Source organism: Aythya marila (assembly GCF_965140915.1).
Source record: "Aythya marila genome assembly, chromosome: Z".
NCBI classification, from domain to species: Eukaryota; Metazoa; Chordata; class Aves; order Anseriformes; family Anatidae; genus Aythya; species Aythya marila.
This window is the reverse complement of record NC_139080.1, coordinates 40,824,171-40,846,765: the sequence shown is the minus strand read 5'-3', so window position 1 is coordinate 40,846,765 and position 22,595 is coordinate 40,824,171. Positions and strand designations below refer to the sequence as shown.

Genomic DNA, 22,595 nt, shown 5'->3' with positions numbered 1-22,595 from the left:
ACAGCCAGGCCGGGCTGCGCCGCGGGACCAGCCGGCTATCGCTGCCTTCCTTCCGCCTCACGGCACCGGGCGGACACCGCGGCTGCCGCCTGCGCCGAGCGCCTCACCAACACCGAGCACACTGCCACAACACCTGTATTTTTAGCTGCTTTTGGGGAGAATAATATTAATAATTTAAAAAAACAAACAAACAGCGCAGGCGAGCAGCCCGGCCCCACACGGAGGCGGCCTGCGGCAAACTTTCCGCCAGTGCCCCGGGCAGGGCCACGGACGTCGGCGCCGTGCGGGGGCAGCGCGTGCACCTGGCGGCCGTTAGCACCCCCCCGCCTCACACCGCCCCGCCCCGCCCCCAACCGCCGCAACCGCCGCAACCGCCGCGCCGGCCCGCACCTCCCCAGATGCCCAACTTCAGCTGGGAGCTGTCCAGGTTCACCACGTAGTCGCCGAGGAAGCGGTTCAGGACGTCCACCACCAGCGACTCGAACACCATCGTGCCGCCGGACCCGGACCCGGCTCCGGCCCCGGCCCCGGCCCCAGCCCCGGCTCCGCCGCTGCCCCGCCCGGCCCCGCCCCGCCCGCACCCGCCGCGCCCCGGCCCCGCCCACTCGCGCCTCGGCCCGCCCCCCGGTAGCCGCGACGGCGCCTGCTCGCGGCGCATGCGCGGGAGCGGCCGTTTGCGGCGGGGGCGGGGTGGGGCGGGGCGGTTGGTGTCCGTGAGGTGATTTCTGACAGGCGTTGGGCGGCGGGGCCACGGCGCTCCCGCCTTTGTTTTATCGTTGTCATTTTGATTCTTTTTGTTGTTGTTCTGTTTTCACTTGTTTATTTATTAAGAGCTCTGTCCGTTCCCAGGCTGGGCGGGTGTAGAAGCCACCAGGCGCTGGGATGTCGCCGGGCTATTCTTAGCGGCGTGACTCAGCCCGGCTGAATTCCAGACGCGGCTCCCCAGAAGTCGGCTCCCCTGGGCTGCACAGGGCGGGGGATCTTGTCAATAGCAGTTGGGAATCTGGGTCATGTTTGCCCTGAGTGAATGCCTTCCGCACCCACGAGGCTGTTGTTTCGCCAGGCAGCCACCGAGCGTTTCTCTGGTGGCAGCAAGAGGCGTGTAATTAGTCCTCAGCCGGTTCCTGGAACTGCAAAAATTAGGTTTAACTTCAGCTTACAATGTTCCGCTGATAAGCAGAGCCCTGTGGTTTTTATAGCTTCTTGTATTAGGTTTATGTGGCGAGGGCTCAATGGCAGGAGGCTGCAGGGGTGGCCTCTGTGAGCAGAGCCCAGCAGCTGCCCCATGTCAGGTCAGGGCTGGCTCCAGCTGGCTCCAAAAGGGACCCGCTGCTGGCCAGAGCCAAGCCAGGGAGCAGTGTGGTGGTTGAGCCTCTGGGAGAGCAAATTGAAGGAAGGGGAGAAAAAAACCGCTGCGTGATAGCAGCCGGAAGAGAGGAGTGAGCACCATTCCTGCAGCCCCAAGGTCAGTGCAGCAGGAGGGCAGGAGGTGCTCCAGGCACAGCAGCAGTTCCCCTGCGGGCTGTGCAGGGAGAGGCCCCCGGTGGAGCAGGCTGTCCCCCTGCAGCCCATGGGTCCCACATGGAGCAGATCTCCACGCTGCAGCCCCCCCATGGGTGGAGGAGCCCCCAGTGGAGACATGATCGTGGCAAGAACCACAGCCCATAGAGGCACATAGCAGGAGGTCTTGGAAGGAACTGTGGTTCATGGGGGGTCAGTGTTCGAGCAGTCTGTTCGTGATGGACAGTAGCCCGTGGAGAGGACTCACGCTGGACAATTCTAGGATTGAACCCCATGCAGAGATGAAGTGTTTTGAGCAGACTGAAATCCCCAGTACTCACTCCCCCTGTAATGTTTAGGCAGCGTGATGGAGGAAGTTGAAGATTAAGGAATGAAGTAGTGGACTAGAGGCTCAGAACAAGGGAGGAGCAGGGAAAGGTGGTTTTAGTTTTGCCTGTGTTTTTTACCATCCTGCACTGTTTTCAGTTGGCAATAACTTCATTTAATCTTCCCCAGGATGACTGTGTTTTGCCCATGAGGCTTATTGATCCCTGTCTTTATTTCGACCCAGGAGCTTTTCCTCCTCATTTTCTCCTATTTTGTTGAAGAGCAGGAGTGGGAGAGCGGCTGGGTGGCCATCTGTCAGCCAGCCAAGGTCAGCCCACCACACATGTCAAGTACACAAGGAAAATTCAGGAATGTTTTTGTCCATGACCCCTGTCACTAATGATACCTGTCAACAATCAATTAAACTGAAATGCATCTGTAAGCAAGCATGAATCATGCTTACTAATATTTTTGAAAGATAAAACCTGCTAAAACAACATCAGCTGTGGCACGTTGGTTCAATGTGAAATGTTCTGCTGATACCAGTTAGCAGGACTTACTGGTTTCTGCTGCTCATGTGACTTGTAAGGTGGAGAGAGGACATGGCTATTCTCTTTTTATCGAAAGCAAATTAAATATAGCTATGATTTTTTCAAAGTTTTGAAAATGTATGTGTTTTCAGAAGTTTTGTTATGTACAAAATAAAAGCTCTGTTTCATTTTGACCTCCAGGGGCCCCTTCCAACCTCAGCCGTTCTGTGACTGCTCTTCTCAGAGCAAAGAGCAAGCAGTAATTTTAGGATTCATTTTTCCATGTGCATATAGAAACTTAATTGATAAGAAAGAAGCCCAAAATATTTAGAAGTGAAAAATAAAAAGCATAACAGACGTTTTAATTTGGTGTAAATTGCAAGTAAATTTGTGAAATAAAGACTTGTACAATACTGATCCCTTCCTTTAGTACTTATGGATCATGCCAAAACAACTGGTAAAAAAGTGTAAATCCCAGGCTTAAAGAAAGAGATGTAATAGAAGCTCAATGATAGGAATTTGGTGGTGTTACTGCTTTTAAACTTGGCCCAAATACTTAAAGGGAAGATTAATTCATATCCAGATTTAGTTGCACTCTTATTCTTGAAAGATCAGTTATCAGACAGCTGTTTTAGAGTGTACTTGCACTAGAAAAATACTTTTTGTTTCAGAATACAAATTCTGAATATCTTTTAGCAGATACTCTATATTAAATTTAGAATGTCTTAATTACTGAGGGGAGTAGGAATGGAAAGGCTGTCAGAAATGATACACTGTTTCGTTCCTTATACTAATAAATGAATGCTACATATCTCATTTCCTGACCACTCCTTTTTACTGTGTGGCATGTACCTGGGTATTTACCTGAAGGCTGCTGCTTCAGTGATGCATTATAGTTCCTCTCCCCCCCTTCCATGTGCAGAACTGTTTACAGAGAAGTTGACTGATTTAAGGGAGCACACTTTTATCAGGGACATCATTGCTGTTTTTCTTCATTTATCAACACAATGCATGAGGGGGAGAGTAAGACTGAAGAAGGATAGCAGACAATGAAAAATCATACCATCATCAAATGTAACTGTCCGTGCACTCATTCACATACACATTTATGCAGCAGTCTTTCTTTGTATGTCTTACATAAAGACATACATGCAGTCTTTTACATCTCTTACAAGAGGTCTTTGAAGTGTGAACACAGGGCACTTCTTACTCTGTGACTAAATCACAGTTTTTCACATTTAGCTGTAAGAGAGCTAATTTAAAAACGTTTATGCTTTATTCCTGTTCACTTACTTTAGAAGTTGGATTTTGGCAGCATGCAACCTCAGAATTCCCTTCCAGCAGACAGTTTTCAAAATTAACTTCTTTTTGTCAATCTGCAGCTTCTAAGAGTATAGATAAAGCTTCTCTGCTTTCGCATTTTATTTCTGGGGCTACAAAAAAATTGTTCAGTATGGTGGATCTTTCCACTGCACAAAATGTTGGTGAGTCTGCCACAGCGGACAGCTAGCCTTGAAGCTCCATTGAAAAAACTGCTTAGAGCTGATGAACTGGTAAGTCTAGCATAGAAGGCCAAACATAAATATATGATTCCTACTAGTGACTATAATATAATTCCGTATCTGTAACAAGCTTTGCCAAGGTGAGGAGGGACAGTCCTTGTTTTCTCTTCCATCCCTCTTCGTGGCCCCACAGCTGACTAACACCAGCAGCGTGATTTCAAGCCCTCTTGAGCAGTAGCTGAGAAGTATGGGTTCAAACGAACAAAAGTTCAGTTCAAACGAACAAAAACTTCTTCCTGGGATTTCTCTGAAATTTGAGAACCCTGTCTGCATACAGGCCACAGCCAGTTGGACAGCAATTTTTGCACTAGACCTAGTGTTCTGTGTGATCCTGAAGTCCCTGAAATCCACTAATAACCTGTGTTTTTCCTGAAACAACATGGTCAACATTGCTGATACCTTGGTAACATTTCAAACCCATACCAAAAATGTTTAGCAATCACCTCAGTATTAGCAACCAGGTTTCCAGGCTTCCCACTCACACCATTTCTTCCAGCTGAGCCTGGAGGCCACAGTCCTCTTTGTGCTGAAGGAGACATCACAGGAAGATAGCCTTCTGCGGATCACTGCATGAATGCTGCTCAGATTTCTACAGAAGTGAGTCAACATCTCGCAGGTTCTCTGGGATGGCAGGCCATCTGCAGTGCTGTCCTCTGTTACAGGACAACCACTGACAGCCTTCTCAGACTCATTTTGGAGATCAGACAACTGAATCTGCTCGTAGTAGAAAGGTAAAATATGTTTCTGATTGATTTTGTCTTCCTCACAAACATCTAGTTTCCAGGATCTAATGAAGTTACATAATTTTAGGCATACTGCCATGATTCCATTTATTTTCATCTCCATAGATGTGAAACTGTTTAACACTGCCTCTTCCACATTGCAGGTAGTGCTTTCAACTAGGCTTACGCTTAAAGAAACCAGAAGGGTGGTGAATAAAGCAGGATGGACTATGAACTTAGTCAGTGTGTCCCCCAAACCAGGATTGCATCAATCCTGCAGGGATGTCAACGCTCATGAACTATTTTAGAATGTACTCAGAACTGCAGTAAAACCACTCACCACGGGGATTCATTGCTTCTAAATCTCTCAGAGCTCCATGGTTTTAAATCTCCTTCAGAATCAGCTGAATCATGGTGCAACAATCTGTTTGCTCTACTCACACACCCCTCTCCCTCAGGACAAGGTGAAGTATATGTACATCCTAAATTACTTCAATTATGCAAGTAGCAATCTGGTAACTGCTGGAAAATGTAGTAATCTTGCTCAAGTAAGTCCGCAGTACTGAGCTAGGTGCCTAAACTCCTTAAATCCTTTGGAACTCTGAGACAAAACCTCTCCTGAATTTCCCTTCCAATCACAGCATGCTATAAAAAGTCTGAGGGCTGCTTATCAGTAAGACATTTTAGCTTAATTTTAAACTCAGTTCTTGCAGTTCTAGAACAAAATAGAGAATGATTATATTTTTCCTGCTGGCATTAAAGAGATCTGGTGGTTTGGCAAATCAGAAACCTTCAGCCTAAAATGCTTCTGAATACCTTTTTTTTTTTTTTTTTTCAGCTGATCCCTAATAGTGTAAGCTGTGGCTTTTCTCCTTTAGATGGGAACTGGTTTCTCTTGTTGATGTCTGCTGGCAGGAATTAACAGTTGCAATCACTCACAGCACTAACAACCAGTGTCTATTTTTTGGTGCCTAAACAACTATAAAAATCTGGCCCTACATGGGAATGGCTAGCAGAGAAGAAACCACCAAGTGGGAGTTTCCTACATTAACCGAAGAGCTGACAAATGGCAAAAGCAGGGAAACGCATAACTTTGCCTCTGATAACAATGATGCTAAAGAAGCCCAAATACATTCCATCCACACATTGTCTCTATTATTATATTGTAAACACATACAAATAGAAGAGTACATGTGGAGAGGTTTTTAGTGGAGAGTCATCCTGGCTGGAAGAGTAAGAATGATACTTACCTGTTTGCACTGACAGATCTCCTGTACTTGTACCTGAAAGCAAGAACCTCACTCATGCTTTCTGCAGCACTTTCTTATACTGGATGAAATCAAGGGGTAATGCTGGAGCAGAAAACAACATAAGAAATGAGCCCCTGCTTTTTATCAGATACTCAGAGTTACTGCCTGGAGAAGACACAGATTTGCTTTGCTGAGTCTTCTTAGATGTCATTTTGGAGATACAGTTACTAATAAATTCAGTCAGTAAGGATCTCGGAGCTGACTTCCTCATAAACAGAGAAATGTGATATTTTTCTCTCCTAATGTGCAGTACTTTCTTGTAAGAATGTGTTGTAGTTTTGACCTAATTCACGTGAACTTTGTAGTACTGTCTGCTGTTAGTTGTTTAAAAAAAGTTTCATATATTATTTGCTTTGAAATTTCTTTTTGTGTTGTTAAACACAACAAAAATAGATTTATTTTTGTAGTTGCAAAATCTATTTGTAATACAGATTCCTTTCCTGCATGCAAATGTCCCTGGAATTCAAAAATGCCATGCTTTGACAATTGCCATGCACTTAATCCATGTGAGTCAACACACATGCCATTTAGGCTGATGTTTTCCATAGTCCTCATTTTATTTTGGTAGCTTGGTAATTGAATGATGTTGTTGTCATTATTGTTGCTGTTATAGTTTGCTTTATTGATTACTATTATTGATTATAATTTTTGTTTCATAATCAAAAAGTGAGACTTTTGAAAAATATTTATGGGACATTCCTGTAGAAGTTAGATATATTGGACTGGTTCTTACAATCTTCATTGGTTTTGATTAGGAGGAATAAAGAATTTGGGAATCTTTTCAGGACTCAAGACATTTCTTGGCTTTCCTGTCATGTGAAATACCATCTTTACTGGAATTCTTTGATTTTCACCGGATGGGCTTATGACAGGGTTTTCATCATTTTCTTTCATCCTCTACATAATTATTTGAAGGATTATCAGGGTTGGTAGGAACCTGTTTTGAAATGTTTTAAGGAAAACAAGAAAAATCAGGAGAAACATTGACAAGTTAGAAGTTCTATTTTTATTTCCACTAAAAGTATTTGAAACAGACAGTACAAATAGCAAAAACCATCACATACTCTGTAAGTAAGCAGAAAATACAGTAAAAGGAATTGCAGTCTAAAAAAGCAGTAGGCAAAAGAGTTTCTTCTAATATATTTGACATATTTACAGATTTAGTCGATTAAAAGAACTGATGAAGTACTACATTTAAAATTATATGTACTCTCTTGATATAAATAAATGTAATTTACACCAGATTTCAAATGTTTGCATTTCATTTAAGATTCAGTAAATCACTCATAAACAATGAAAAGCAACATGACTAAGAAAGAAAAATAGAACTGGAAGTACTATATTTGCATGTACAAAATAATACACATTTGTCTTACCAGCTGGAAATACTGATGTGGCACTGTTGGCAGGATAAATTTAAATCACAGCACACTGAGCATATTTTGTTTTACTTTCTCGTGTTTCTCTTGACTCATGGAAATGCCTGTCAGACAACACAAGGCATCACAAATAAAGCTGGAATTTCAATCATTTCCATCAAAAACAATAGACTAGCCTATGAAATTACTGTTGATGTTTATTTTTAGTAAGAGGACACCAACTTTCCTTTGAGAATGAGAAGCAAAGTAGTAGATCAATGATGTTTCTAGTAGGCCAAGATCTGCTTTATTTCAGACAGTGTTTTAGGATTAAACCCAGTTATCTTTCCTGCAATTACAGGTTGATTGTTGTTGTTGTGCATGTGTGTTAAGTTATACACACATAGTTTGTCACTTGAGTGGATGAATTGATAGTTGCATGAAGAGTAGATAAACTCTAAACATAGTTTAAAATACAGAATTATGCTATACACTTAGCCACATGGTGAATATTTGCTATGCCCTGCATTATGGGATCTTGTGTTGTTTTAAAAATCAGTATAGATTTGTTGAAATTAAAATGTCTTTCATTTCTCTGATTCTTGATGTTGAAAAACTTTTAAACCCGTCTTCACTTGAGAAGAGTTTTATTTTATCCTGAAAATGCTTGAATATAATCTTCAAATATTGTCAGTTAAATGTAGCACCTACCTTACTATTTAAATAAATAAATTAATTCAAGCCGTATCCACTACTTTCTTAGTACATCCACACTTCTAACAACAGACACATGGCCGGGTTTTATAAGTGATACAAGGAGAGATTTTCTTCACCTAAGGGATTTAGGGAAAAAAAAAAAAAAAAAAAGAAAAAAAAAAGCCTCCAGATCTGTGGATTGCAGTTTCACACAGACAAAAATCTTTCACGACTTTTTAATAATAGCAATAGCTCTTTCCAACAAGTAGACTTAAGAGATTTGCATTTTAAAAATATATATAATGAAAAGCCATTAATCAAGACAAAAGTTTGTGAGATAAATAATTCCTTCTGTGTTTTGAACTGTTTGAGGGGGAATTTCTCCACATTTAATTTTTGGCTTTTCTAGGTCTTTCATTACAGGGACTGTTCAGAAAAACAAAAACAAACAAACAAAAAACCCTCATAAATATAGTGTTTTACTGCAAGCAAATATTCTGTAGAACTGAATGGCTAATAGTAAAGTTTTGTTAGGAAAAAAAAAGTCAACAGAGGAAAGTCAACAGGACAAGAAAGAATGGAATATGCATCTTGAACACACATACTGTGAACATGGCTCTGCTATAAAATGACTTTAAACATTGAGACCTTTCATCCTTTGAGCTCTTACACCATTTCAAACCGATTTATAACCTGTATTTCTATTATAACTCACAGTATTTTGGAGCTCTATACTGGACCCTAATTTTTCTATGTAGGTAAAACATGGAGCTACTCTCTGAAGAGTTCAAATTGAAAAAATAAACACAAAAAAAGGCAGCAACGTTAGCAGCTAACCTCAAAAGCGGCACTTCCTGGACCACCACATACAGTCTGAGCCAGGTTCCCAAACAGCAGAGTTTTGCAGTAGCATTTGTTTTTGCTGTCTGTTTTCAGAAGAGCAGTGTTAGCGTTGTCACTGGTCCTTCTAGCAGTAAAGTGTATAGGGGGTTATTCCAGCAGAAGCAGCATCAGGACCTCAGTAGGGCAATTCTGAATACAGGAAATACAAATTATATCTGTTTGATGTGAGAAATTTACATGAAAGCATTAATAAAATTAGTCACATGATACTGGTGCTATTGACAGAACTGCCTGGGCTACACTCTACCAGCTATTTTGTTTAGAATGAATCACAGACGGTCTGCTATAACCCAGACCTGTTTTGGACTCAGATGGCACCTAGATACTCCTTCGTTTAGTTTCAAGAAATCACTTCATTTGTAAGCCATTCTTGTCTTTTTATTTACTCCCAACTTCTGCAGGAGAAGCACAGCTCCATTTGTTCAGCAACTATGTGCATTCCTGCTCTGCTGCAAAGATAAATACTCAGAGTATGCTGCACATCCTGCACAACGTGTGGCATTTTACTTCTGTTTATACATGCTAGATAATTACTGAATATATTATTTGTGTTTTAATTAACCCTAAGCACTAGTCGTCAATGAAGCCTGCACTTCCTATGTTGTATTCATACTTCTGTTGTTGCACTACAGAACCCTGGAAAGAAAAAATAAAAATAATTAAAAAAAACGTGCTATTGCAGCTATACTGATACAATGCTGAAGTTTAGTAGTAGCAGTCACATGGTACTTTGTAGGCTGGATTCAGCCTGTAAGACTGTTTAGTCTGCTAAATACATGCTTGTAGATTTTTTGGTGTAGGAAAAAGGAGGAAAGAAAACAAGAGAGAAATGAAGTGTGTGGTGAAAGATCCAAAGATGTGTGACTGATTTTTTTGTTGTTTTTGTTTGTTTGTATCAGATGGCCAAAAGGCAGATACTACTTCTTCTAATGAAGTATGCATTGCTGGAAATGTTTTGCAGTAATTGTATTTTTAAAATTGTCCTGTGTCATGGAGCAGCTGATAGGAATGTGTTAAAACAAGCAAGCAAACAAACAAACAAAAAAAGATATTAAAAGGCAAGACCACACAAAATAAATAAATAAATAAATAAATGGTAATGGTTTGATAAGTAAATATTATGACAAATCTCAGATACAAGTGGGAAGCTGAAACCATAATAGAACCTTTGGATACTGAACTTGGAACTTGACACTTGGTGTTTTTCCTTGCTAGATCGCAGGAATCAGAGTGAAGTAACGATCTAGCCAGTAATTTTAAGAATCTTGGAGTTGGAGAGCCTTCATTGCTAAATGACAGAGACACCGCCATCTGGTGGATATGTGGAGATTTCTCGGCGTCGGGTTGCATTTATGGGAACGTTAATTTTCTGGTTGCATATATCAAAAAAAAATAATTAAAATTAACAGGAATAATTTGAAGGTTTTTTATGTCCCCTTTTAAATTAAATGCACAGGGTAAACATGAATTCATATAATAGAAACACAGTTGGATTTCAGGTGGAATTGGCCTTTGGAGGGCACCCATGGCATTGCAGCCATCATCTAGTAGCAAGCAGATCAGTTCTATATGGAAGTTCTATAGGTAGAGGAAGTCTATGTGATCTCCCTATATTACTAATAGGTGCTATAGGTCAAAAGCCGAGAAGGAAAGATAGATCTGGTTGCCAATTATAAGATATTCTTATGAGGTTTATCTCTGTCCACAGTGTAAGGGAGCCAATGTACACACTGAAAATAAGTTACAGAAGTCCTAGGTATTAATTCTACATTTGCCTCCCCTTTTAAAAAGTCACTGACAGTGTAATCTGTGGAGAGGCTCTGCAGAGAGGCCCTGCCAAAGCAGCTTTTAAAAGTATGGTTTGGGTGTGGATAGTGACCCTGTTGTGGTGGGGTGTTGGCTTTCACAGCCCTGCTGTGAGACACCACTGCCATGTCTCATTCCACGATCTTTCTGCACTATTACTCACTGCAGTTGTAAGTGAAGATACTTGGACTCCATGGCTCGTATGGCAATTTTGAATCTGGTAGTTGTCCTGTGTGAGCTTCTTCGTAAGAAGCTTCTTTATAAGAAGCTTACTGGCTTTTCATATTGGCAGTTGTACTCTAGTTCAGGAAAGTGATGGATCTCTGTAGATAAAATCCACATGACATTTGAGCACAATTTGTTTTAAAACACTTTGCCCAGGTAGTCTAATGAAATTCAATGGTTACACTTACCATTATCACAGAATATCCTGAGTTGGAAGGGACCCACAGGGATCATCGAGTCCAACTCCTGGATCTATCCAGGACCACCCAAAAACAAGTCCATGCGTCTGAGAGCACTGTCCAAACACTTCTGGAACTCTGGCTGCTCACTGCTGTGACCACTGACCTGGGCAGCCTGTCCCAGTGCCCGACCCCCCTCTGGGTGCAGACCCTTTCCCTAACCCCCAGCCTGACCCTCCCCTGTCCCAGCTCCATGCCGTTCCCTCGGGTCCTGTCGCTGTTCCCAGAGAGCAGAGCTCAGCGCCTGCCCCTCCGCTCCCCTCCTGAGGGAGCTGCAGGCCGCCATGAGGCCTCCCCTCAGCCTGCTCTGCTCGGGGCTGAGCAAACCAAAGGGCCTCAGCTGCGCCTCACGTGTCTTGCCCTCCAGACCTTTCACCATCTATGTAGCCCACCTAATACTTTTATGTCCTTCTTGTACCATGGTGCCCAAAACTGCAGACAGATCAAGGTGAGGCTGCACCAGCACAGGGCAGAGCAGGACAATCCCTTCCCTCACCCAGCTGGCAGTGCTGAGCGTGATGCACCCCAGGGTACAGAGTTGGCCTTTTTGGCTGCCAGGGCACGCTGCTGGCTCATGTTCAACCTGCCATCAACCAGAACCCTCCAGATCCTTTTTTGTGGGGCTGATCTCACGCCTCTTCTCCCGCAGTCTACACATATTGCCAGGGTTAGTCTGTCTCAGGTGCAGAATCCAGCACTTGCTCTTGTTAAATTTATATATATATATATATATATATATATATATATATATATATATATATATATATATATGTCTGCACCCTGTTGTAGTGTGTTTCCCATATATATATATTTATATATGATATACATATACATAAATTTATATATGGGAAACACACTACAACAGGGTGCAGACTTATTCAGAAGCAGCTAATAACTCATGCCCAGTAACCCTTTAGGAGGGCTGATGCTAGTCATCATTGATAAGAAATAGAAGGGTCACGTGGGAAACACAGTGAAGCAAAATGGAAAAGCAGAGACCCACCCACCTTCAAAGTGCAAAGTATGCACATACACATTGCTTGAGCTTTGTCCTTTGCTACTTGATACTGAGCTGAAACCACTCCCTCACTGCGAAGCAGTGCCTGTGCTAGCATCAGTCATTTTTCTTAAGAACTGATATATCTCACTGGAAAGGCAGCATTTAGCTTCTTATTTATACAAGTCCTTCACAAGTGTCAGTCTAGACAATACAATTTACATGAGATCCTAGGTTATGGTACGCTCTCTTCTTGGTACATCTTCTTTTCAAAAGAAAATTTGAAACATATTTTAAATTTCAGCTGAAATTTACTAAGTATCACATTAATGAAGTACACTCTGAATTAGAGCTTATGTGTCTACTATAAGATAGTTCTAAGGATTTCAAGAAAAGCAGAGGGGCACAGTCCCTTCTAAAAATTGTTTTTTGCTTTTGTAATTACATTGCAGACTGTAACTTACAACTTCTTTAAGGCAGAGGAGTGCAAAAATGCAAAAATGTTTTGTGTAATTTCACTTGTTTAGACTTTCACCTCCTTCTTTTTGATTAAAACTTCTTTTAGTTTAGAGCAGTTGCTGTGATGGAATACTCCTGATTATCTGGTTTTGCTAGTGAAATCAGCCTTATAAGTAAAATTTTAGAGGCAGCTGAAATTAAATTAAGAAATAGAGAAGGAATTTTGTGACCTCATCAAAATAACTTTTCTGACTTAAGAAAAGGGGCAGTCTTCAGCTATTCTGATTAACACATGTAGACTTCAGTATAAAATGACTTGAAAATTAGTGAAGCTAAAATGCATTTTGGATACAGGACCACAGAAAGTTACAAAAACAAAAATGAAAGCAGAGAAGAAAATCAGAGATAGATAGATATAACCTGTACTTCAGGAAATTACATAAGAGGAAATAGAAATCACACTTCACTGATGTATTAAATAGATGTTAGGCAATTTAAGGCTGTCCTTTACTTTATGTACTTTATTTATGTACAGGGAACTTACTATATGGTAAGTCACTAAGTAACATTAGCATGATTTGTCCTCTTGATTCATGCCATGAAGCATCTTACTTCTCAAAGTAACAACCCAGTGTGATTAGGTTTTCTTTCTTATGAAACAAAAAATAAAAAATTGGTGACCCTTTGTCTAGAGCATTTTAAAATTATTTATAATACTGCGTGGCCTTGACAGTAGTACATGTTTTTGTGCCACTGGCAAGTAGAAACATACTATTGCATTTATTCAATCTGCAGTATAATTAAATTATTCAACGTCAGTGTACATCCTTGGATTACCAAATATTTAAAATTTCCACATATTGAAAAATGATTATTTTTATTATTTTACATTTCTTACCTTGTTTTTAATGTGGTGACAATATTTTGTAAATAGCAGATAACCTTATTACCTGTTTGTTCTCTACGTTTTCAAAGGTATCTGTTTAAACTATTCAAAGAACATGTTAATGATTCATGGCAGACAGTTCTAGGCTGATTCTTGGTTTCTTCCTGACAGAATTCTGTAGAATTCTGTTTAGCAATTTCTTCATGTATTTTCACCTATATTAAACTTATTTATCTACAGACCTCACAGCACTTGAACTCCAGGTCCTTCAGTCAGTTCAAGTCCTGTCAGTTGAGGTGTGTAACAAGGACCAGAACTCACATAATGGTCATCTGTATGTGAAATTGTCCCTCTTTTAAATTTTGCGTCCACTGGGCAACCATCTGTAGTTGAAAGAATGAGTATTAAAAAATGCATGATGTTTATCTTGTCATAGGCACGTGAAGTTGCTCAACTCTACTTTGTATCTCTTAATCTACCTTGATGCCTGTTGAAATCTCCAAGACATGTCCACAGGCTGGCCATACATTATTTGGGAAATTATAGCAAAAAGGAAGGGAATCTTAGGAATTGAATTGAGGTACCAGAACATTAAATGCATGCTAAAGTTTTGCTATTTAAGTAGTTTGGCCAAAGGGAAGGGGAAGGGGAAGGGGAAGGGGAAGGGGAAGGGGAAGGGGAAGGAGGGAGATGCACAGCACAATTGCTAACCTCCAGCCTCGGATGCCCAGCCAGTCCCCAAGCAATGGCAGAGCCCCCCACAACCAACTCACCCCAGTTTTATTGTTCAGCATAACACCATATGCTATGGGATGTCCCTTTGGCCAGTCTGGGCCAGCTGTCCTGGTTTTGTCCCTTCCCAGCTTCTTGTGCACCCCCAGTCTCCTCAAAGGGCAGCATGAGGGGCTGAAAAGTCCTCTGCTCTTTGTAAGCACTGCTCTGCAACAAGTGCAACATCATTGTCTTATAAACATGGTTTCACATGGCACCATACCAGCAACTATAAAGAAAGTTAACTCTAGCCCAGCCAAACTAGAAAAGAGACACAAAAGATATAGTGAAAATGACATTTTTCAAACTGAACAGCACAGGTGTCTGGTGACCACCATGCAAAAGAAATAATAGGTTCATAAGCTGTGGTATGGCATCATGCATGCATTTTGTATTATTGAATCATTTGCTTGGTTATATATCCAGGCTAATCAACCTATTTTCTTGGAAATTAAAGTCCTCATCCAATTCCAGAATGAGATTATTTGGAGCTAACTTGCAGACCTTTGTGCTGCTGTTCAGTACTCAAATGACTTTTGGTGTTTTGGACCTAAGAATTTAGGGTCTTGTCTCCAATTTCATGCCTTTGCTGAATTCATGTTGATTTGTGCCTAAGAATTTGCTTTAGCATTCTCCTGATTCCATCTTCTACTTCTCCTAGTACAGCATAAAAGCCAACTTTCAATTTCCAAAAGCAGAATGTGCTCCCAATGTCAACAGGACTTAAGCCCAAAACCTACCTTAACCTTCTATTTTGTTGTCGTTGTTATTGTTGAATCACTTATTTTATTATTTTTTTTAATACATGGAACATATTTATACGGCATAAAATACAGCACATAATGCATCAATAATACACGTCTATCATACAGATACTGTAGTACAACATAATGCACGTCTCTGACTACTTGCACTGAAAATCTTCAGGAAGTCTTAGTTTCAATAGAACATAATTCATTGTATTTTGTCCTTATTCCTTGTTTTATTTTGTCAAAACTGCAAACTTCATGTACACTTTTTTGTAGACTTACAATTCTAAGACGTAAACATTGCTATGAAATTGAAGAGTAGATTTTTAAAGTAGTGTAGTATTTCATTTTTTGTCTGTCCTAGAGGAATATTTTAGCTGAAGGAAAAGACATTTAAAAATATATTTGTTGGTTTTCATAAAACCAGAAGATGGCAGCAAGTGTTGCCTAGAATTTTGTTATCACTACACTACTTCACACCTTCAGAGCAAATCAATATCCTTTGTAATGCAAGCATTTGCTTTGAATGTGGTGTGTGACAGAAAAGAGCTGATTTACATTTGCATCAGTAGCATTATTCTTACACAGGGAAGTAAGGAGGCTAATCCATTTCAAACAGATTTATCCATTTGAAAAGACTAATGCTGTGAGGGGCTGTCAGTGTGCATACGCCAAACAAATAATGCAATGATCTGGCTAATACATTCACTGATAATACAAAACCACACATATAATGATGTTTTGTTTTGTTTTTCTTACAGCCATCTCTGAAGTTTTCCACAGGACATGTTTGGAAGATAGTTTATACTTCTGAATGTACTTCTGACATACCAACAATTGGAAGTATTCATGAGGGCAGAGGATACTTTAGATGCTTATTCCAGGATGGTTCAGAATGAGGGCAGTGCTGCCATGGAGGTTGGTGGGAACACCTAAAACTGAGGTCTGTTTCTCCTCTGTGTACTGGTTACTGGTGTACTGTTCCTAATTCTGCAGAGTGGATGGGAAGATGGCTCAAGATGAGCAACAAACAGGCAAGTAGAGGTGCAGAAGTTTTAACACACTTGTGGAGTTTTATTTCTGGAAATGTGGGAGTAAATACAGACTATGCTGTCTATACATTTTTATTAGAATACACTTGCCCACAGAAACTGATTGAAGTAATTGAATGCCCCTTCTGAATATCACACTCCAGTCCACATACTAAAGCAAGTTTTGAGTAGATAGCTCAACAGTTACTGCTGAAGGTTAGAAGAAAAAGTGTTCCCTGTTCAATATAGATAAAAGTGGATCAGAGGAGAGCTGAAAATAATATAATGGACATAACACTTCATAAAATAGTACTTTTGTGATATCAACATCCACTGAAGAGTTTAAGTTTGAAGAGCTGTAATATACATGTAGCTATTTTGATATAAGGCCTAATTATCATCAAAACTCACCTGGAAGCCACTCATGATTTTAAAAACCTTCAGTTTTGATTTTTCTTCTTCTATGTCTATAGCCTACTTTAATTTTCTTGTATTTTATTTTCTAATTTATCTCTTCAAGATGCAAGTGGGACATTAGTTTTATACAGCAATGTTTATTCACTGATATAATGATAATGTTTTATACTCCTTTCCTATTAACTTTTAACATTTGATTTGCTTATCTGTGGCTGCTGATAGTCCAACAGCTGTGCATGGAGGGAAAGAAATTAGAGGAAAAAATACGTGAACCTATAATACATATTTTTTGTGTTGCAGTAGCATGTTCAGGAATCTGCTCCACTACCTTCTAAACAAAACACCTGTGGATCTTTTTGATTTCTTTCTCTGTGCAAAGGAAAGAGTAATGGAAAAAAAAAAAAAAAAAGACAAAATATAAACTCCAAGGAGATGTAAGTTGCTGTAATTAATTTACAGTAATCAAAATAAGAAAGTCCAGATTTATTGTATAGTTTTGTATAAGAAAGATTCAACATTGCATTATTTGGGGAATTGTTGGTAAGACTACTGTTAAGGGATCTGAAATGACATCTAAATAGTAAAAGGACAGAATATGAAATTAATGCTTTGAAAAGTGCAGATGTCAAAATGTCTTAAATGAAACTATCATCCATCTATGCTACAAAATTGATCAGCAAAGAAAATGACTTTTTATATCTACATTTCTTCTGGTCATTTAATACCACTGAAAACAGAATATGGTTTATTTCCAAAATTACTTTTAGTTTAGGAATTTTGACAACATTTTTAGTTGTGCCTGCAATATTCTAATCAACTTTCTGAGTCAGATACAAATTAGGTAGAAATCAGAATTTAAACAGGAAGCAATTACATAATTTTTCTGCTAGATAAACTGCTAAGTTTAATACACTGCTTTTTTGGTTCATGTGACTGGTGAATTTCATGAGAAACTTCATTAGTTTCCTAATAATCTGAGCAGGTTATAATAACGATTTTAAAACAAAGCTGTTACCCCAAGTAATTATGCAGGTTGGAGAACATCTTGCTCTTCCATACCTGGTGTAACTCATCTTCCAAACAGGTCCATCTGGACTGATAACTGGAAGAAGGGTAAAAGAGGAGAATTAACAGTTTTAGTTATTTTTTACAGAAGATGGCCATTTCCAATTGTCTGTGGCTGCTGTCAAATATAAATAAGCATTTAGTGCTTTGTTGGCTAACCCGATTTCTTTAAAAAGGGAAGCATGCTGCTTACACCATGTTGGGTACACAAAATCCATTCATTTACTTGAGATATTTTGTAGTGCTGCTCAATCAACAGGAGAAACCTGAGCTTGGAACTGAGAATGTCAAGTAGTGTCAAGACTCCTCAGATCATAAAGCTGATAACTCTTTGTGTGATTGCATTTGTCTCTTTACGGCTGCTACAGTCTCACGCTTTAACAGCCTTTGACAGAAGAACATACATTATTCAACTGCTGGCACAGCTACACTAGTGTTGTGGCATTTGCTCCTGAGGATGAACAATTCTTTCCAATAATTACATAGTGAAAAAAATATAAATAAAAAAGACCCTGATTTTGAAGGCATATTGCCTCTATGTGAAAAATAAATAAATATACCACACAATAAATGCAAATCAGTGAAGCATAGGAACATCTGGACTGGTGTCCTGACTCTGAATGGTGAATTATCATGCTTAGTAATGTTTCATAGTTGTTCTCTTTATTTTCTGGCTTACTTTATCTGGCTTACTGTATCTTTACTATTGGTACTCTCTAACATAGCTGTTCTTAACCCCATCCAAATAATTTCCTAGTAAACAGTGGAATGTAATACTCTTGAGAGTGATTCACTGCTGTAAAATCAAAATTTCTTGCTAGATTGCTTAACTGGTAGGGAGATAATAATATAAACCAAGGCACCATATCTCTGAATGAATCTGTTATGAAAAGAAGTCTACACAGTAAACTATTTTTACCACCTCAAGAAAACTATTTTTTTGAAAATAATTTTTAAAAACAGTTATAAGATGTAGAAGTTCCATCATATGTATGTCAGTCACTTTGTCTGACTCACAAATTGTTCATTTCTAGCAGCATTATTATAACAAATTTGTCTTCACATAGCCTACAGAAGTACTAAAATTTTAGAGAGCCCCTTTGGCCAATATTAAGCCACTTTCAGATTTTCTCAGTACTGAATCTATCTCAGCATGGAGGCAAGCATTAAGAAAATTATACATTCATTCAAATTTTTCAGCTTCTGCTTTTTTCTTGGCATGAGGATATCTCAGATTTGTAGCCCAAAAGCCAGTAAACACACTTAGTACACCAAAATTCATGTCTTCAGACAGGGACATCCTTCCTCAGCTACAGCCTGACCAAGATTTGCAGCATTTCTGCTTTTTGCCCCCTTTCTCTCTGTCTCTTCTTCAAGTATCTTAATGGTGCTGTGTTCTCTCAGAATGCTATTAAGTATTCAAGCATTGTTGAAGAGCGTGAGTGGAGTTGTGCTCTGTAAGTCTATTAAGTTATCCAAAGCCTCAGTGTGGGTATCTTCATCCAGAGGAATGAAAAAACTACCAGTGCACAGTCTACAAATTTCACTAGCTGATCTTCAGGGAGATATGAGACTTGGTTAAACACAGTGCTTTTCAAAGCAAAATACTTTTGACTATTTTATTTTGTTCTTTTTCATGTATTTTTAGAATGGAAACAGAAGTGGAAGCTTCAACTATTAATTTTTTAGGAGAATCATGGTATGGTCAAACTTCTGAATTACATCATGAGAGAAGTTACACTAATGGAAAATATCTGCTCCTTATCGGGAGCATATATTTCTTTGCAAATTCCTTTTGTTTTATAGCACTCCCACTTTTCAGACTTGTCCTGTATTTACATGCATTCCTGGCAGTTCCTGCAATCACTTTCTTATAGAAGAACTATTTTCTATATTTGATTATGAAATCTAGTTAAGCAAGTTTGCATCAATTGGTGCTTAGATACATTCAGTGGCATGACTTTTGGACTTAAGAGAGAATTCATCTGCAGCAGTGAAACTTTACATATTGGTTTGCAAAGATAAGCATGTAAAAAAAAAAAATAACATGGGTATATAAGAATATTTAATACTTCTACAATTTTCCAAAGTTTTTGTATTTGTGTTACTCCAATGTGAGAGAGGGGGAAAAATATTTTACTTTGATCTGCAGTCTTCCATGTGATACAAATTTCAATATGGCTTTGACTGATGGCATTTATATTGTTTGTATGTACCTCTGAAAGCATTTCACCAAAAGTCAAATTACACTTTGTTCTGGCAATAGATAGAACTACCAGACATAACAGTGTGGAGAATGCAAAATATATCTGTCTGTCCTGATAAGATTAAGACAATCCCATACTTTCTGTGCTGTTCATTTACCAGACTTAATCATTAAAAAAAAATAAAATAATGCTGATTATGGTCTCACAACTGTCAACAAGTTTGCTTGCAGCTCCAGGAATGAGAAAACCAGTGTTACAGATCCCTTTGACACCCTTGGATTGAAATACGTTCTGGTCATATTTCAGGAATTCGTGGTTCTAATACATATTTCGATGGATTTTTAAGTACTTTACATGCCAAAGACTTAGGAATACATATCATTAAAACTTTACTCTTGTTCAAAATTTCATTTCAACAAGATGCTGATCTTTTCTTCATCTTTGTATATAAAATAAATACAGTATTTGTAATTCTAAAACAACAATAACAATTTCACAAAGATCTATACCTGAAGGTTGTATCACATGCCTTATGAATTAACACTTCTTATTCATATATGAAAGTGTATATAATGTTGCTTACATGGGAACTTGCCACGTATATCATCTAATTCCAAGCTGAATATTTACAGTTCCATTTGAATAACAAACACTGAACAATTACATTAATTTTTCATAGCTATTTGAACACCTTTCAACCTTAAATGCAAAGTGAGATAGTGGGTCAAAACTGAAGAAGACTTTGGCTGTTAAAAGTTGTTCGAAGCCCACTGAGCAGGAACTAGGCTGCTGAATAATGCAGACAAGATAATGAAGTGGAGATAAATGATCCCAAGCGGGCCCCTGCTGAGTGCCAGGAGAATATGTTTATATGGTAGATTTATTATATTAACATCTTTTTGCAGTGACCTCCAATTTAGAGAAAATACCTGAAACATTTATAATCTGTGTGTTTTTATTTGTAACTGCAGGACAACATTCTCATTATTTATCTAGAGCAGCTGTGAGTAGTAGTTTATTGAGGATATAGAACTGGTTTGCTAAATTCTTCTTTCAGGTTAAGTAAAAGTAACTAAAGCAGATTTGGGGTAGGAATCTCAGTCAAATCTGTTCTCGAATAAGCAAGTAAGACCAATCATTTATCTTTAGAGAAAAACAAAAAGTAAGCAAACAAAAACCAGTACCTTCTGCAAAGGTTGTGTTTTGAAGCTTTCTTCTCTTTTCAAAATCAGACCTTACCTTATAAACGTTATTCATGTTGTTTGTTTCATGTCAACATCTACTATTCTGAAAAAGAAAATAAGAAAGTTTTAAGAAGTAGCTTAGTGCAGGTCATAAAGATATTCATTCAGAATTAACAGGTGCTTTCATGTTTAAATCTGGTAAGCTATTACTGTTACAAGCTACACTATGGTTAATTCACCAGAGGCATCGCAGGGATAGAAGCTCCTTTACTTCATTCTCTGCAGTACAGTGTGAGTCATACTTAGAAAGGCATTTCAGATTTGGACATCAGCTCCCTATATTTTTCTTTTAGCTCGATACACTCCTTAACATCCACTGCTCTATTTCATTTCCACCCTCAGACAGTTCCTGCATAGATAGGCTTTAATTTTGGAGTCATGCTGTGTAGAGCTGGGAGTTGGATTCGATGATTGTTGTGGGTTCCTTCCAACTCAGGATATTCTGTGATTCTATGATACTGTGAGGTGTTTAGCTTGGTGGATGACATGAGAGCAATTCATTCTGGTTAGCCTGACTTTAGTAAGGTATTTGACACTGTGTCTCTTAACATCCTCATAAATAAGCTGACTAATCATAGAATGATCGAATGGCTTGGGTTCAAAGGGACCTAAGAGATCATTTAACGCCAACCCCTCTGCCAGAGCCAGGGATGCCACCCACTACACCAGGTTGGCCAAGGCCCCATCCAGCCTGGCCTTGGACACCTCCAGGGATGGGGTATCCACCTTCTCTTTGTCTTGGCAATCTGCTCCAGTGCCTCACTGACATTAGAGTGAAGAATTTCCTCCTAATGTCTAAATCTATCCCCTTTTGGTTTAAGATATAATGTACAATGTCTAAATCTATCCACTTTTAGTTTAAGACCATTCCCCCTTGTCCTATCGCTATCTACCTGAGTAAAGAGTCCTTCTCCAGCCTTTTTGGAAAACCCCTTTAAGTATTGAAAGGTCACAAGGAGGTCTCCCTGGAGCCTTCTCTTCTCCAGGCTGAACAGCCCCAGCTCTCTCAGCCTTTCTTCATAGGAGAGGTGCTCCAGCCCTCTGATCACCTTTGTGGCCCTCCTCTGGACTCGTGCTTATAAGTCCACTTCCTTCTGGTGCTGGGGGCACCACACCTAGATGCAGCACTCCAGGTGGGGCCTCATGAGGGCAGAGCAGAGGGGGACAATCACCTTCCTCCACCTGCTGCCAACTCCTCTGCTGGTGCAGCCCAGGGCGCAGTTGGCCTTCTGCTGGCTCATGTTGAGCTTTCCATCCACCAGAACCCCCAGGTCCTTCTCTGCAGGGCTGCTCTCAATGAGTGCTTCTCTCAGTCTGTGCTCATGTCCAGGACTGCCCCAGCCCAGGTGCAGCACCCTGCACTTGGACCTCTTGAACCTCATGCAGTCACATGGGCCCACTTGTCCAGCCTGTCCAGGTCCCTTTGAGAGGCATCTCTTCCTCCTCTGGCATCAACTGCACCACCCAGCTTGGTGTCATCTGCACACCTGCTGAGAGTGCACTCAGTCCCATCGCCCATGTCGTTGATGAAGGTATCGAAAAGCACCAATCCCAAGACAGACCCCTGAGGTACACCGCTCGTCACTAGTGT

General features: G+C 39.8%; 1 protein-coding gene across 3 annotated transcripts in view; it reads right to left on the bottom strand.

Moving 5' to 3' along the window:
• The window catches only part of VPS13A (vacuolar protein sorting 13 homolog A), a 119,986-nt gene extending 119,468 nt beyond the window's left edge, over positions 1-518 (bottom strand). For all 3 annotated transcript variants that reach the window (XM_082783483.1, XM_082783482.1, XM_082783484.1), the window contains exon 1: positions 391-518. In XM_082783483.1, coding sequence (XP_082639609.1) covers positions 391-490 — 100 coding nt within the window. In that variant the 5' untranslated portion in view covers positions 491-518. The remainder of the gene's footprint in view (positions 1-390) is intronic.
• Positions 519-22,595: the final 22,077 nt, after the last annotated feature.